General features: G+C 43.2%; 6 protein-coding genes across 6 annotated transcripts; 3 read left to right on the top strand and 3 right to left on the bottom strand.

Annotated features, from left to right (window-relative positions):
- Positions 1–906: 906 nt before the first annotated feature.
- On the bottom strand, positions 907–2,033 carry SS1G_07560 (hypothetical protein; the record flags this gene model as incomplete). The annotated part of the gene is made up of 3 exons (XM_001590886.1): positions 907–1,105; positions 1,252–1,438; positions 1,964–2,033. 3 exons carry the CDS (start codon positions 2,031–2,033, stop codon positions 907–909), a joined length of 456 nt encoding a protein of 151 aa, XP_001590936.1.
- Positions 2,034–3,359: 1,326 nt separating this feature from the next.
- SS1G_07559 (hypothetical protein) lies at positions 3,360–4,744 on the bottom strand (the record flags this gene model as incomplete). The annotated part of the gene is made up of 3 exons (XM_001590885.1): positions 3,360–4,235; positions 4,288–4,498; positions 4,548–4,744. 3 exons carry the CDS (start codon positions 4,742–4,744, stop codon positions 3,360–3,362), a joined length of 1,284 nt encoding a protein of 427 aa, XP_001590935.1.
- Positions 4,745–5,543: 799 nt separating this feature from the next.
- Positions 5,544–6,692, top strand: SS1G_07558 (hypothetical protein; the record flags this gene model as incomplete). Its single annotated transcript, XM_001590884.1, has 2 exons — positions 5,544–5,928; positions 5,983–6,692. 2 exons carry the CDS (start codon positions 5,544–5,546, stop codon positions 6,690–6,692), a joined length of 1,095 nt encoding a protein of 364 aa, XP_001590934.1.
- A 562-nt stretch (positions 6,693–7,254) lies between these two features.
- On the bottom strand, positions 7,255–8,500 carry SS1G_07557 (hypothetical protein; the record flags this gene model as incomplete). The annotated part of the gene is made up of 2 exons (XM_001590883.1): positions 7,255–8,370; positions 8,429–8,500. The coding sequence occupies 2 exons, from the start codon at positions 8,498–8,500 to the stop codon at positions 7,255–7,257; spliced, it is 1,188 nt and encodes a 395-aa protein (XP_001590933.1).
- A 2,103-nt stretch (positions 8,501–10,603) lies between these two features.
- SS1G_07556 (hypothetical protein) lies at positions 10,604–12,198 on the top strand (the record flags this gene model as incomplete). Its single annotated transcript, XM_001590882.1, has 2 exons — positions 10,604–12,112; positions 12,166–12,198. The coding sequence occupies 2 exons, from the start codon at positions 10,604–10,606 to the stop codon at positions 12,196–12,198; spliced, it is 1,542 nt and encodes a 513-aa protein (XP_001590932.1).
- A 1,524-nt stretch (positions 12,199–13,722) lies between these two features.
- SS1G_07555 (predicted protein) lies at positions 13,723–14,070 on the top strand (the record flags this gene model as incomplete). Its single annotated transcript, XM_001590881.1, has 1 exon — positions 13,723–14,070. The coding sequence occupies one exon, from the start codon at positions 13,723–13,725 to the stop codon at positions 14,068–14,070; it is 348 nt and encodes a 115-aa protein (XP_001590931.1).
- Positions 14,071–17,294: the final 3,224 nt, after the last annotated feature.

Here is a 17,294-nt window from a genome sequence, read left to right as displayed (position 1 = left end):
TCTATCCACCTCACCCCATCCCACCCCCTACACCCCCTACACCCCCTTCTAATCACCTCATCCCACCTAACCCATCTCATCACTTCACCCCATCATCAAAAAATCCAAACCACCCCCTATTATCCACTACCAACAATATAAATCCCATTACTCATTATCATTATCATATTACCAATAACTTCCATATACCACCACTTCTACTCTCTTTACTTTTTTTTCATATCACGCCATGTGCCACATCTAGAGATATCGTAGATATAAATGGCTGTTGGGAACTTTCATTAGAGCTGGTCTTAATTCACACGGGTCTTAATTCACTCTTAAGTTTTCTTCATAAATAAACTGTTAACAGTTTTATTTAGTCAGAGTAGGCACTAGCTGTCTTCGCAAATAAACTGTTAATAGTTATATATAGTCAGACCAAGCACTAGCTATCTTCCATCGTACAAATTCATCATCTCACCCTCACAAGAACATCGGCTCACGCATAGCATAATCAATCAATCTGAACTATGAAATCCTCATTATTAGACTTTGGATACACGTAACGTTGAAACAATCGCACAAATAACTCCGCTGCTGTAGTGGGGAAAAAAATAAGACAAGAGGAAACAGCCAGGATACCGAGTACGAATACAACATCCATACTGCTCACGCTTCAATTTCCCACGCTTTCCTACTTTCGGGAACAAAAAATCCCCGGCTAATCACGACGTGTAACCACCCAGATATATCTAGTCCCTCAAACCTATTCCATTCATCATTGAATCGCATATAACACCCGCTTTTGAGCATTCATATCTGTATTTTCTGTCCAGCTCAAATATTCTTCCTGTGCTTCACCGACACATCCAAAAATCTGTTGAACTGATGCTTTTCTTCTCTTTGAATCGGCGTAGTTTTCGTTTATGAAGTCTTCTTTTGAGCTGGGGCGCCACCAACGTACTTTCCAATATCAGTAGTATCGTGGAAAGTTCTAGCACCACCCTTAAGACCCTCCCAAACTTGTCTTGCTGCTGGTGGAGTAGATTGAGCTCCAACAAGGCTATCGATTCTTGCCTCCAATTGTCTGAATTGAGCTTGAACAAATGTGGATTGAGCAAATCTTGAGCGAAGGAATGCAGTGTAAATGAAGATCAAAATCCAAGACCCGATTGGAATGCAATAGCGGAGAGGAAAATGCGAACCCAGAGGATAATCTCAAGAAGAGCAACAAGTCCCATAGAGGTATCATAGTATTCCTTGACAAACTTTCCAATGGTATCGGCCATAGCGTTTGGCTTTGGAGCAGCCTTAGGGTCGGTACTTTGTGGAGCTGGTTGAAGAGTTGGGATGAGATTGGTGCGGGTGTAAGTTGCGACGTGGAAAACGGAGTAGACACCGAATGGAAGCATGGCGATGGGGTATTGTTTGGAGAAAAGCCATACAATTGCCATAGCTGTTATTTTGTTAGTCTGTAAATGACCAACTCAGAGCAGAAACCATGTACCCAAGTATTGAACATTTTCATCAGCGATATATGAGATCAAACCGGCTTGATTTGCTCTTCCAGCTCTGGCGCGAGCACGGAATGCCTTATACACCACGATCCCGTAGGTAACGGCGGCAGAAATAAAGGCGGTGCGATAAGAAAATGTAGCCCATCTCGAGTAGTAGTTGAAAGTTATGTAGGAGAGGCCATATCTGAAAATACAGAATAAGAGGGAGAGATGTCTGCCATTCAAAGTCAGTACGTATCACAAAATCAAATACTATGAAGTTGAATAAGTAAAATCTAAAGCCCTGTTGAAGCTCTCGGATGGCAGCGAAGAGACCACATATTTATTATCCAAGCTCCCAAGAGCTCTCTTTGACGCGGGGAAACACAATAGAGAGTACAACATACCCAACGAACCAAGCAACTACAGCGACACGATGATCAGTAAATATCCTCATGCACGTATGGAAAGAAGCATCAACTTACATTGTAATGTCTGCGCGAGTTGTATGAGCCTTTGCTGAAGTGGGAGAGCAGGGGAAGGTGGGGGAGCCATGGTGAAGTTGTAGTATGATCTTTCTCCTTGATCAATTCAGGTATGTTTCCTTTGTTATTGTATCGCAATTGATTTGTATACTTATCGGATTGTTGTGTAATGTATTTGTTTGAATGGTGTAATTGTTGAAGTTGCGAGGAAATATTTGTAGTTTGAGAGTAATTGTGTCAACAGGTTTTGGTTGGCTGACTGATAGAAAGAAGTTGGCGGAAGATGGCTGGATTGGAGTTCTAGTGGAAATCCCTGTACTGCGTCACTCAAGCGATTTCTTTTTAGCTTGGGCTGGGCTGGGCTGGGCTGGGTTGGCTGGTATGGTAGATAAGATTCCTTCTGGATTTAGATCAGATAGGTGGGCTGATGAATTTCTCTTCTTTATAAGGGAGAAAGGGGAATGAAAAGGATTGATTGATTGATTTTATAATATTCAGAGGAATGAAATCAAAAATCAAGTAAATAATGTCGAAAGGGATGTACTAGGTAGGTATGTAGGTATGTAGATGTCAAAAGCATTCAAACAGGAAAGAGTCATGAATTAATAATTATTAATAAACTCAATGACAATTCTTACGATTTACAGTTACCTTTATATATATATATATTCAATAAGACCTGACATTTATTACATTCACTCATCCAATTTTCAATTTCCAGTTTCCAGTTTCCTTGGTTCCATGATATGGCTTTGTTTCCAAAGAACTGCGCAAGAGAGCGTCATAACTTGCTTAGGCCATCTTTATTTAGAGCTTTCTTTAGCTTGACTTGCCATGCTTTGTTCGCTAAGGCCTAACATTCTGACGCCCGAACATACCCTACATCCCTCTCCATACCTGTTGCACCCAAATATCAAAAATCGTCTGTCTTCACATGCTACTAATATCCCGTAACACCTTCACTTAAAACAGGGCCCGGAACCTTCCTTCCTGATAGGATGAATCAAACTGACTTGTCGCCTTCTAGAATATTCAACATTTTCCTTCTTCACATTTCATTTCAATTAATGCAATTCAACTCCAATTTCATCAAAGGTATCCCCTCCTTAGATGTATTTATGTACTCAGACCAGAAGATAATTCACCATCAGACATTGTTAAACTTGTGATTAAATCTCTACTTTCATTGATTTTCAGGTGACGATTAAGATACTACGTCTATATCTACCCCTTCCAACTACTTACAAGTAACATGGTATCTCCCGCTTCCTGAAAACTCCAATACCTCCCTCCCATGAATCATCACTAGACTCCTAGAATGCATTTATCTTACAGATATACCCCCTTAACCCAACGCCATATATTTTCTCTTGCCTAATGACCTTACCCACGCTATTCATCTTCGCATTCGTTTGTTGAAATGTCGATAATCTCGTCCATGTCCGTGTCCGTGATGTCCATGTCCATGATGTCGTCCATGATGTGGCTCTCTCGGAGTTTGATGCGTTGGTATTGGCTCAACTGGCACCGTCTCTTCCACTTCAATCTCATAACTTTCATATTCATCTAGGAAGTATTCATTAACCGTGTCTCTCTCATTCTTAGCCGTGGCCACATCCAACATGAAGCGTACTGTGCCGTTTTGACCACGAACACCTGTGAGTTGTTTCCCACCCGAGCTTATCGATTTGGGGCTCAGGTTTGCTGGCGATGCAACATGACCATTAAATCGCAAATCCGCGGGGCTCGCTGGTGTGACAGGCGTATTAGGAGCATGTCGCATGCCATTATTTCGTGGCGCTTCGTAGTATTCGGTATAGCGCGGTAACTTCTTCCCTTCCAGTTCTTGATTGATCGTGATCCGGATGCTAATAAACTTCTCAATATTGTGTAAAGGTCCAACGATGGACTGCTTCTGATAATGTGTATATAGATCCAATAGATCCAGCATTGTCTCCATGATTTCTGATCGTGTAGTCCACCATTTTTTATAGCTTGGACCTTTCCAACCCTTTTGCTTCTCACAAATTAATGTCGCCAGTTCCACACAAGCATAGGACATAGTAGAACAAGTTTGCTTGAGGGGTGCAAAGGTTCGATAAAGATCCAGCATGACTTGATAGGCGACCTCTGCAACATCTCTTTGAATTCCACCATTTTTAACAAGCTTAATAAGATGTTTCTGAGGATAACGAACGCGGAAGTCGAAGCTAGATGCCTCGAGCATAAGACGTTCAAGGCCAATGACGACCTTAGAAGGACCCTCAAAAATCTACTTAGATTAGCTAACCATTTATGATCATGATGTATGTGGCAATACATACAGTATCATCAGAACTCAAATGCTCTGCAGCTGCATGTTTCAAATTATGTGCCGCGCAAATGATCTCCTTGGATTTCTTGAGAGTATCTTCAATCTTGCAAGCCGTTAAAAGTGCAGCGGCGGCTGCATCTTGATATTGATATTCAGTATCTTTGTGAACAAGTCGAAATCGATGAAAGTACGTGGCAGCCGTGCAAAAGGTCCGGACAGGTCTTATGGAAGTTAGCTTCCTCTATTCGCAAACGTGAGAATGATACTGACAATTGTAAAGCAATTCTAACATCATTGATCCATGTCACTCCCTGTAGTCTAAATTGGTCTTCACGCGTAGGATTTGTGCCAATGATCATAAGTTTTGAATTGATATGTTGCTGAAACATATACGGTTTGGCGACTTGAATGAATGATGGGTGAGGACCCGTAGGGTTAGCCTGCGCTGGTTCTGGGGCAGGCGCCATTGGGGCTGGTGCCATTGAAAGAGAATTCAGGATCAATGGAAGAGTATGTAGAAAAATAGGTGAAAGCGTCTGGAAGTAAGTTGACCGAAGGTCCCTCACATCTATGTTCGCCTTCCGTCAATCTACTGTAGATCCGCTTAAAATTTGGTTCAACAAGTACCAAACGGCTGCAGTATAGCTTTCCAGCTCTCCAAGTTTGACTATGAGAAACTCTGGCGAAGTCGTGCAAATTTGAACCTCTTGAGTGCTGCAACTAGCGACGCGCTCAGCGAGTGTCTTCAGAGTCGCAAATCGATTTTGATAGTAAATTTTCTTTCAGCTCGGTTCTCGTTGAATTTCATGGAATGCGATTAGTTTACCACTCCAGATTCCCTAGTTCATTCGTTAACTTGCTGATTAAAAAGATAATGTAGTGTGAAAGCTTGAAGATGCAAAGTTATATCAGTTTAATTCATATAACCAGAGAGGATGGTGATATTGTTCGGATTTACTTTCTTCCGGTATGTGGCAGAATTATCAATCCGGCAAGCAAGTACCTATCTCTCCCTAAAGCGGCTTTGTGGGTACGGGCCATCAGGGTCTCGAGGCTATGGAGGCTACGAATACCTTCAGCTGCGACATCGACAAAGACATCTTCGTCAGCTGAACAAGAAGACATTATCTACAAAATCTAACGCTCTATCAACTTGGACTACAGTACTTAATTAATCTACAGCTTCTGGTGGTTTCACAGCTAGCTAACATCAAAACTATTACGTGCAGAGCTTCAACCTCTGTACCAGCCACCAAGCTCACCACCATGGCGCCCATTACCAAAATCGTCTCATTGCTCAGCAGCGCAGCTCTTATCAACGCTCTCGTTCTTCCAGAAAGCATTCTCGACTTTCCTGTTGCGTATGATGCACATGCAACTGTCTACGATAAGAACAGCCCTCTTCCAAGCATTTTTAATCTCACCTCGTCCGGAAAGACTCGCAAAATCACACAGTCATCCGACGATGAAGATGATACTCCGCTGCCCTTGATTATCTGGCATGGCCTTGGTGATAACTACAAGGCAGAGGGGCTTGCACAAGTTGGTGCATTGGCCGATGCTATTCACCCTGGAACTTTTGTTTACAATATCCATCTTGATGATGATGCATCCGCAGACAGAACGGCTACCTTCTTTGGAAATCTCACTCGTGGGCAAATCCCCTATTCCCTTTAGAAATATCTATACTAACCCGTCCTCCAAGTTCAAATTGAGAAAGTCTGTGAAGACCTCGCCTCCCACCCTATTCTTTCTACAGCTCCGGCCGTCGATGCAATCGGATTTTCCCAAGGCGGCCAATTCCTCCGCGGTTACATCTCCCGCTGCAACGCACCTCCAATTCGATCGCTCCTAACCTTTGGCTCCCAACACAATGGCATTTCATCCTTCCAAAGCTGCGCTCCCGCCGATTTCCTCTGTCGCGGCGCTCAAACCCTTCTCCGCTCCAATACCTGGTCGACCTTCGTCCAATCCCGCCTCGTACCCGCCCAATACTTCCGAGACCCCGAAAATCTCGAACCTTACCTCGAGTCATCCAACTTCCTCGCTGACATCAACAACGAGCGCCTATTGAAAAATGAAACATACAAATCCAACATGGAAAAACTAGAGCGATTTGTAATGTACGTCTTCGAAGACGACACAACTGTAATCCCCAAGGAAAGCGGATGGTGGGCTGAAGTTAATGGAACGGAAATCACACCACTGAAAGAAAGACCTATTTATAAAGAAGATTGGATAGGCTTGAAGACCCTAGATGAGGCTGGAAAGTTAGTATTCAAAACGATTCCAGGAGGTCATATGACCTTGGGCGAGGACATGTTGGAGAAGGCTTTCAAGGAGTACTTTGGTCCGGCAGGAAAGAAGTTTGGCAAGAAGGAAATCGAGTGGACTGGACACGAGGAAGAATTGTAAAGGGGCTTGGTAGCGTTAGGCTTAGGCTGTCAGATTGATTTATTGTAGGATTGCGACTGGATTATGGAAGCCGGCGACGGACGTTATTTGTAGTTTTAGATACCGGGCATAGTTTTGCGGGAAGGCGGGCGTTTGTTTCCATGGTTTTGCTTGAAGAATTGCCTAATTCTTAGGATAATAGTATGTTAAACACCAGAATGAGAGTTTTTCTTTTCCACTATTAGCCATCACTTAAACCTCATATTCAACAGAGACATGTAGATATTCAATCCATTACAACAAAGATTGCCGTTCATTACAATGATTTATCTACTCCAAAGCTCAGTGGCAATGCCCAGTATATGTGCAAGTAGAAGTAATCCGCGAATGAAGTTCTTCGTCCCTATTACTTACACACATGCAAAACGTGAGATTACTTTTAACTCCAAACGCCTTTTAGTCCTTCGTTCGACAGGCCCCGATGCGACATATGTCTAAGTTCTCTTTTCTTGTCCGAGAGTCTTGTTCTTCTTTGGATCAGTGCTTCTCGGGCGGTGGCTTGCCCTCAAGCCAGAAACAGAACTTAAGCAACAACCTTCTTGGTCTTCTTGGTCTTCTTAACCACCACGGGAATAGCATCCAACTCCTTCGCCGCATCCTCCTTTTGTTTCTTCAACATTTCCTTCCTCAATGCAATCTCCTTATCCAATTTATCGTCGTTACTCTCCAACAACTTTTGCTTCTTCTCCTCTCCTCCCTTTTCTTCAACCTCGCTTCCCTCAATGCCCCTGCTCTTCCTCTTCTTATTCTTCTTCTCTGCGACTCTCTCCTCAATTTCACGAACTACACTCTCATCCAAAACATCTTCATCCTCAACCCACAATTCATCGGCCAGCCAGATAGGAAGCGCCATGGTCTCCGGTCCTTTGACATGGATTGCTCGAACTCCTCTCCATTTCTTAGGAACATACTTCTCAATCACAGTATTAGCCACTACCTCCAAATTCTCGGCCAATTTTGCCGCATCCCAACTTGCATAACCAATTCTAATCGCACTATTTGTCGAGCTACTCAACGTGAGCAATGCACTCGAAATAGCCTTTTCAATCTCCGCCGCAATCTTCTTTGGCTCAGCCGACTTTGGTGCATCCTCCCCCTTAGCCCTTGCGATTCTCTTGCCCTCGGATTTAGGAGCTTCAGCTTGGATAGAAACGGGAATAGGACGCTTGGTAGTCGATTTGTAGAAATTTTTGCCTAATAATTTGGGCAACAGAGTGATAATTCTATCATCTGCAACGAAAATATCATGTTCGGCGAATAGTTTGCGTTGCGCTTCATATTGCTTGTATTTCTTCTTGAGTTTGTCGACACCGACAACCTTGGTGATGCGCTTGGAGAGTTCGGCGGGGAAGGCGGCGGAGGCAACGATATCTTTGTAGGTTCGTTGAGGGTCGGCAACGATCAGACAGATGGAAGTGGTGCTGGAGGTGTTAAGGGAATGGGGAACAGTCACTTTAACAGGCTTGAGCTTAGTTTTGTCGGTGATGTGCTTTTTAGTCGTGAGTGTTAACCAAACTGGGGTGGATTCTGCATCGTCGTCGTCATTTTCGGCGAGGAGGTTTTGAGCGCCTGCTTTTTTGGCTTTTTCAGCCTTGGTGCTAGAGATATGTTTGATGAGTGCAGTAGATGCTTTCAATACCTAGTAATGATGCATGAGTATGTGTCAATTGGATCGAAAGCGAAGGATGAAAAAATACCTGATCATGATCAAGTTGATATGGGGAACCACTCTCGACCTTTGTGGTCAAGGTAGTAGATTTAGGTGCCATTATATTATGAAGAACTTTTCGATTGAATAATATATCCTCCTTGAGTTGGCGATTGATAGATTGTAAGAGGTTAAAGAATGCGCAATGTCAATTCTTTTTTGTTGGTAGTTTGTGTGCGGATGTCGAAAGCTTCTTACGATAAGAAATTTTATGCGATTTGAATTTTGATAAATAAATTTCCTTGGCGTCGGAGCTTTAATGAGAGTTTCTCCGACAAGGCTGTGAAAATGCGTTGAGGCTCCTCCTCACTTACCGTACCTTATCGTGAGACTACATTATGCAAGGCTGGACGATACGATAAGGATTTATGAAGCTGCTTTGTACAATTAACGAGAATGATATCTATAACATGATATGAATGTCTAAGCTTTTGAATAGATTCATTCCTACCAGAAATAAGGTCTAATTTGGCGCAATTATTAATCTACTTGTAACAATGACAGATATACAATTTACCTCTTCTTGGTCAAACCAACCTCTCAAGCCCCTCAAGACCCCTTCCTTTAGCCCCGAGTATGCATTGTGCACCTAGGAAAGTCCACTCACTACCCATTCATTCTCTCATTAATCACCGCCAAAACCTCACACCGCCTTCATCCATCTGAAGCTTCTTCTCAAAAGCAGAAAGCGAGCAGCATTTAAAGTGACATGAATGCATGAATCAAGTAACGAAGTACATACGAAATCTGCAGTCATCGTGGACAAGAAACCAATACTTGTCTTTACTTGCACCAGCTAACTTGCTATGATTCAAACAGCGGAAGCACACATGTTCTGACATAATGTAATATAATATAACATACTAAATACAATCAATAACTCAGCTTGTACATTCATTCCTACCTCGTAGCCTGCTTTCACAACCCATCAATCAAAAGTGTTTCAATCAAATCAGCGCGTAAAAATGCGGCATATCATATCGCGTTTGGAACGCACAAAGCACGAAGCACGAGCACGAAACGAAGGTGTTCAAGGAGGCTGGAACTGGGAAATGGGTTATGTGTCGCGTGTATGGTGGAGTTTGGTATGCGTGGGATGAGAGGGGATCGGATGGGATAGGATGTGAAAAATTGCTTGCTTACTACCTGGTAGGCTTGGGCTTGCGGTTGGTGACGAGAGTGAATGAAAGAATGGATGGATGAATGGATGAGAAGTCTAATGACTTGTAAGGAATGATGAATGAGGTATAAAAAGTTATGAATGCCTACGTATATTGTAAGTCTTATAAACAATTCAAACCTACTCGGTGTACTCTCACTTACTTGTATACCTTTCTTTCAATGGGCTCGAGAGTATTGGGTTTGAGTTTATGTAAGTCTTACGACCTAGACAGATGCTAGACACATACTTGGTATATAGAACGTGAGTTGTTAATTTAATAATGGTATATGAAAACGAGCTTTGGTAAAGTTGCCTAGTAGTCAGTCATGTACTACTTGAAGAGGAGGTGAAGAATGAAATACGAGTACGTGTGCTTACTAGGTACTTTGCCAGATAGTGAAAGAAAGTATCTGCTAATCATGTATCAAGAGTCATTTCTTCAACACTCTCATAGGTGAATGAAATATTTATAAATAAACCTCATCATATAAATTCACTTGTTTCCTCTCAAGTACCAGAGTTACACTTTTAAACGTCATAATTTCCAAGTACGGTGTTGATTTTTTATGAAAACGGCAGAAACGGTAAATTTCATTCATAATTAATAATTTTTTTAAAGCGGCCAATGAACATTTTTAGACTCCAACGCGGGTCGCGTCTGGTCCCGATGGGTCTGGGAACTTTCTTAACCTCCTCTCAACCTTCCCGATCCTCCACCTCTACACCAGAGACCTGGTCGGAGGCCCCATACAAAACCCAGTCTCTTCCTTTTACAATCTTTTGATTCCCTTTCATAGATTGGCAATTCTTCTGTTTCCGTTTCACCAAATACTTCCTTCCAACATTCTTCTTTCACTCCTCGGCATCTCTGAAAATCCTATGAGCCTCGCGTTGGAATCTCAACTCACCCACCGCGTTTAAGGTCGCGGTCTGAGATATCCACTTTGAAGAAAAATTCCTTTGAGCCTTTCATCATTTGTGATCGAAAGGACATCTATCATGATGGACTCTTCACCAAGCAAGATTAACGCTCAACCTACCTTGCCAGCAATGGCGGGTACAAAGCGTCCTGCACCAACCTTACTTCCACCCTTCGAGCCACTTCCCTCCTCCTCACCTACCCTACCAGGACGTAACACTAAGAGAATTCGTACTTCCCCATCTGCATTCGAATCGACTTATAAGTATCCCACTCCAATCCCTACTTCCACAACTGGTATCCTTTCATCCTCCCCTCCAGGGGTACACGCTCGGGCCGGCCTCCATCGAAGTCGATCCTCCATTGAAAGAGCTCCTCTGTTAGCTGTGCCAACAATCACTCTTTCCGAAGATGGAGAGTCTCTTCTCATGGGTAGATCCAGCAACTCCTCCCACTATCAATTATCCGCCAATCGTCTCATCTCTCGTGTCCACATCAAAGCTCGATATATTGCTGCAACAGTCCCACTCGAGTCAAACAAAATTGAGATTATCTGTTGTGGATGGAATGGAGTCAAGTTACATTGTCAAGGTCGAACATGGGAGTTAGCAAAGGGGGATAGTTTCACCTCAGAAACGGAAAATGCTGAGATCATGTTGGATGTTCAAGATGCAAGGGTCCTGGTTGCTTGGCCTCAAGGTGATCATCTTGATTCGGCTGCTCCGACAGAGGTTCCTTCGTGGAGCGAGGATAGTTCTCCTAGGGGTAAGGTTACTGCTGTTACTGCTCAGGGTGACATTATTCATTCCAGTCCAATTCGTCGTGTTGAACGCCCTTCCTCGCCGGTATCACCAACACCTGCTCGCCCAACCCTTTCGTCTGCCAATTTGGCCAACCTCTTTGCCGATGATGCAGAGAAGACCTTCATTCAAGTATATGAAGATAAAGCAGAGCCCGCTCCAGTTACTGAGTCTAAAGATCCTGAACCAGCATACTCACCGACAGTTGCTGCAACATCATTCAATGCATCATTCCCAGCCAGTCAAGAGAGTGAGTTGAGTGAGCCAGATGAAGACCCTGATGAAGAAAATGATCCAATTGTTCACTCCTTTGGTCCTTTTGGTGCAAATCTGTCCTCGAGAATGGCCCAATTCACAGCTAGCCATCTCCCAGAAGCTCGTGGCCGTGATGAACACAAGCCTAAGGCATCTCCTGAGAAACGATCAAGCTCCAGCTCCACTGACGAGGGTGCTGTTACTCCTGTCATTAACCATGTAGCGAACCAACTTGCCTATTCTCGTCTTCAATCCATGCCATTGTCAACTATTCTCAGAAACCTCCCATCCAACCTTAGAGGTATTAGTCCCTCGAAGCAGGAAAACAAGGGCCTTACAAAGGAAGATCTCCGAAAGATGTTGAATAGGACATCGTTCATAGGCGAAATCCACCGAGAGGGAAAAGACGCTGCCGGAAAGCCACTTGAGAGTGAATATTACTACATCCCAGATGAAGATACCGATCAGTCAAGGAAGGAGACCGTTCAGGAAGGATTGAGGAAACCCAGTTTGAGGAACTGTAGAAAACAACATAAAGTAAGATGCATCCACCCGTTGACCATACGTACGTGTATCTAACTCTTCCGCAGCAATATTACTGGAAGCGACCACGAACTCCATAAATGTGCTGTAGTAATATGACTTGAGGTCCCGCTCAAGGAAAGAATCGAATTTCGTGAGTCGCGAATGCTTCACAGCTTCAACATCGATTCACCAAATGTAAGATAAACGACTTCCACGACGGTCGTGGCGGTATAGTTGGGTAGCATAACGACCAAAAAAACTGTTTGTATACGATGATGGATGGATGATATCAGGCTATTTCAGGTCCCTCATACCCTTTTTATTTGCATAGCGAGGCGTCAGTTAATTATTTTGTGCGTTTGTATTCTGCTGGTTACACAACTTTTGAGGCGGCCCTATTCGGCTCAGCAGATGGAGAGGTAAAAGTAACTTTTCAGACTTTCAGACGAGGTTGTCATGTAGTAAAACACAACGAAAAAGCATTTATGAAGTTCTTCCCATTGTCGCAGGTGAATGGCGCAGGTAGAGGGAGTACCAGCAGAATGATCTCTGGTGAGATATAATGAAATATAATGATGTTGATGTAGTAATGTGGTTTGCGACAATGAGAGAGAGAGGCACAATAAATATAAAATCAAAAAGTCGGCAAGGTGGTGTTGTGGCAGCGAGTGATTCAAAGATTAAAGTGGCGATAAGAAAATCAAATCTTATCAGTGAATCGTTTCGAATAGTTCCCGCAGAATAAGATTAAGCGACCCCGCATTAGACTAGTACACGTGCCTCCAATTGAACCTGGACTTCGCACAGCCAGGAGGTGAAGTGATGTCAAACTTGTTCTCTAGGGGGAAAGGACAAAAAGCACATGTTTGAGAAGAGAAGACGACAAGTCATACCACTTTCACGCTAGGTAATGTACTGATGGGGTTTGCATGAATGAACGGGAGTTCTTCCCTCGTATAGATATATATCCTGTTTGTTTGATGCTCATTTGATTGGATTTAGATTTTTATTTGTTTGTATGATAGGATGGATGGCTTGGGAAGAGGGGTAAGGGTGAAGAGTTGATGTCTTTGGTGGTGGGATTCTGAAGGTCGTCCGTCTTTGATAGCAGCATTCTTGCCTTGTGAGGCCATACATACTTATCATATTCACTCGTTGATACTGAAGACAAAGGGAAACGGGACACGGACGGGTGTGAATTCGATAGGTAGTGTAGTGGTGATCAAAATCTCATGATTTTGGAGACTTAGTCATACGATTTGTGGGAAGTACTTGTGTTGATTGAATATATATACATTGAAATTCTTTCTATTCAGAAGAAAATGAAAAAGAAAGATATTACAACTACAAGCACCAAAACTTGAAAGCTTGAAATCCATTGCAGTTTCCGTGTTTCCATACTTTTTTTTTGGGCTGTGGGCATTGATTGACGTCACACGGGCAATTGAAATATTGCGGAGAAAGCTCATATTTCCTGTAATTTCTCAGTTTCGATCGGCATCTTGCAATTGTCTGTAAATAAAGCCATTCCTCCATCTTTCTCGACAAGCAATCACAAAAACACCTACATCTATTCATCTACCTCTTAAATAACTGCAACGCATACCAAAACCTGCATCAAAATGGCATCCACCACATCTACAGCAACCACACCAGCCCAGACCAGCCCTACCCACCACGACGAAGCCTCCCTCCCGCATCACATTAAACCCGGCTCCAACGCCACAACTTCTCAATCCACTGAAGCCGACGTATCTATCCAGGACGGCCGCCGCAATTCCTTGGGCGAACCCCTACAATCCTCAGTCGAAACGTGGAAACCGAATCTTGTTAGAAATCAAAGTTGGAATCATCAGGATTTGAAGAGATTACATGTTGAAGCGGGTCTGAAGAAGGAGGAATGGAATAATGATGAGGGTGTGGCGGGGTTGGGATATAGTTATGAGGATGGAGAGAATAGGAAGATGTAGAGGGGTAGGGGAGTTGGATGTTGGGGTGAGTGGGATGGTGGAATAGGGTGTTGGAGGATGTGAGGGGTTGGGGGAACGTGGAGCTGGAGAGCATTGAATGGACTGGGATAAATTGATATCATGAGTGGATGGATGAATGAATGGACGGGCAAAGACACAAAATTAGCTTTTGCTCCGGCGGGATTGATTGAAATGACATACGTGGGAGGAAGTAAAGAAGCATAATTTGGTATCGGTGATCGGTTCTGAAGGATATACATGCTACTTCGGTCTATAAATTAGGGGGAAATGAAAGCTTCGACATAGTATACATCAATAAATACTATTTATCACTCCTTAATATCTCCCGGTCTAACAAACCTCGTTTTTCCCTCAACTCAATGTCTATCAGGTATAGACATTCTTAGCATAAACCCATGATGAATAACAGTAATACCCTATTTTAACATTCTCAATCCATTTCATACCCCTAGCTATTTTCTTCCTCAACTCCCTGACATTGAGCTGCAGCTGAGGCCAACAATTCAAGTCTCATTTAAGCAAATGTAAGTTTACAATCTATGAGCACTTCTGCTCAGCACCTCTTATCAAGCCCATTACTAAATACCAACCCCGACCTAAGTCTCAAATAAACAGCCACTTTTTGAATTTTTGTCCTTGGTGTCCGTAAGCTTAAGACTTAAGTATGTACACCTCCGAGGAGAAATATCTTCAATAATCGTCGTTCAGCTGCTGGAACTACACGCGGTAGAGTGCTAGGAATTAGATTGCCTGATCTTAGGTATTTGTTGGACACGGCTGGCTTCTAGATATGGTGTAGGAGGATTCTGAAGTATAAGTATAGTGATGTCCCTTTTTCCCTTGCAGTGTGTTCTGGCGTCGTTGCAAAGTCTTGCGGGGATTTGCTTGCTTTTCTGCTGGATTGGGTGGTTGACGGCTAGTCATGGCTGTTGCTGAATCATTTTTCGGCGACCTACGATGATGAAATTGGACGTGGATATAATTTTCGCGTGGCATGTGCTCAAACTTGATATCATTCCTTGTGAAAGGGGGCGTGAAATATGGGGATTAGATATTGTGAGCGCAGAGCTTCATCAATGGAAGAATAACTCAGCAGTCCTCGAACATGGACGTGGAACTTAAAGTCAATTATGGGAATGAAATTATTAGCCTGATTCCTCGGTGCTAGGATAATTAGCGATTGTGTTTCAGTTGAAGTCCAGGAACTATTCCCGAATAAAGTCTACCAAATCTTATCTCATAGCGTGCTTGTGGCCTCGAAGGAAGGTGTGTATATATATATATGTTGTTCCAAGTTTGTTTGTTGGCGAATGTCATCTGGAGCGAGGCGGTAGATTTCTCCACAGGTTTCATGAAACTCTTTCACTTATTCCATGAGCTGTCCCGTGAGCAGGTGGTATATGAGAGATTTCGTGAAGAAGTCCAAATCCCTGAGTCCGGGAACTCAAGAGAGAGTGGAAATAGATATTGTTATTGGGATATAACAGCATTTTCTATACCACGCATCGAGTACATCTTCCTTCATCCAACTGTTAGTCCTGTAAGATGTAGTCCTGTTGGCGATTGCAACGTCAATTTGAAGTCGATTGACTGGATTGACACCTCTGATTTATGCATGCCGAGGAGGGCCGCATGCCAAGTGGCGCATCTGGACCTGGCTTGATTGTTCTGAATATTACGCCGGCTACAGTGCATGTTGATGATGTAGGGAGAGAGCAAGAGCACGTTATTGCTTTGTCATGGCGTAGGCAGCCGGAGCTGTGACCGTGAAGATGAGTAAATCATGAAGTTTCGACCCCGGATGAGAGTAACCATATCCTTTCAATAGTGTATGCAAAGAGCGAAGGCCCGCTGCACGGCAGCAGGACTTTAAAATTGACATCAAGCAGCCCAGATGATGGTGCAAGGCTTGTGTGAGGACGTCTCCTAGTCGGCTTATTGGGCGTCGCTAGGCGAGAAACGCATTTACGCTTGAACGTGCAGCCATAGCTTTCTGGGCTGCGTAAGGTGATGAACTACTTCGCAATGCTCGTTCAAAATACTGATATGTCAATACTACCAGCTTTTCGGCTTCTGAACTAGTATGATCCTCGAACTTGTTCGATGTGATGACTTGACGAACAGAGATGAAAGTCTGGTCAGGGTTTCTTTTCTTGATCTGGAAATCCGCATTCCTTTAAACTCTAGAACATCTTTCTCCTTCCATAACACTTGAACCCCGCAGTTCTTAATACGAAAGTAAATAAATGCTGTGATAGTCAGAATAATGCGACGGCGGGAGGTTATATAAAAAGGATGGGTAGATAATTAACCACGATCCTTGAATTCTTCTGAACAGAAATAGCAATAGGAATAGAAACTTAGAATTCCCATCTAGAACACCTCCGAGATACGATTAGAGCGCATCTGAGTACGGAGGCCCTGCTTTTAGCACTCCATAACAGACGGCTCTTCTCAGTTCTAGATACAGTCTTACACGATCAAAGTACAATAAAAGATTGGTGAATGATAGAGTGGTTTGGCAGTGTGTGTACCTCAGGAATAGAAGCTCTGAGAAAAGACATATGTTTTCGAGCTCGAGTCTAAAGAAGCAAGATCGCCACGACAATAACGGGGAATAGGCAGGATATGTATTGTTTCTTTTTCATTGACAATTGGTGCATTACTTTTATGCGCCCCGCCAATGGAGCATCGTGGATGAAAATATGGTGATTATGACGCTTGCGAGCTTCCTAGGTTGGGTAGCATAGGAGTAAACTATAGCACAAATATTGAGATACGAAGATTGCATAGTACTTAGACTCTGGAACGTAGATTTTTTCTTCTAGAATTAGAAGGCTTGGAAGCATCGTCTTCTCGAGAGTCCGCTAGCCAAAAACGAGCCAAGAAACGATGTCTTTAACATCATCACAATCGAGAAAATGTAGCTGCACATACCAGACCGCGCCATGAAATCTCCATCTAATTATAGATTGATTACCTTATAGAAGGTCCAAAAGCTAATGACATATGTTTGAAATGGATTCATGTTGGGGGGTTTCTGAATGAGACCGAGCAAGCTTGCTCTGGCTTTTCCACCAATTTTCTTCGGCTTCATGTCGTCTTTATTGACTGCAGCCGGGTACTAGTAACCACATTCGGGTGCCTCTATATTTAGAAGCTACAACCTTACAAAGCATGAATGCTGGTGATATAAGCTGACC

The sequence above is a fragment of the Sclerotinia sclerotiorum genome, genomic scaffold, assembly GCF_000146945.2.
Source record: "Sclerotinia sclerotiorum 1980 UF-70 scaffold_10 genomic scaffold, whole genome shotgun sequence".
Taxonomy (NCBI): Eukaryota; Fungi; Ascomycota; class Leotiomycetes; order Helotiales; family Sclerotiniaceae; genus Sclerotinia; species Sclerotinia sclerotiorum.
The sequence above is the reverse complement of the archived record's forward strand: the minus strand, read 5'-3'. Positions and strand labels throughout refer to the sequence as shown.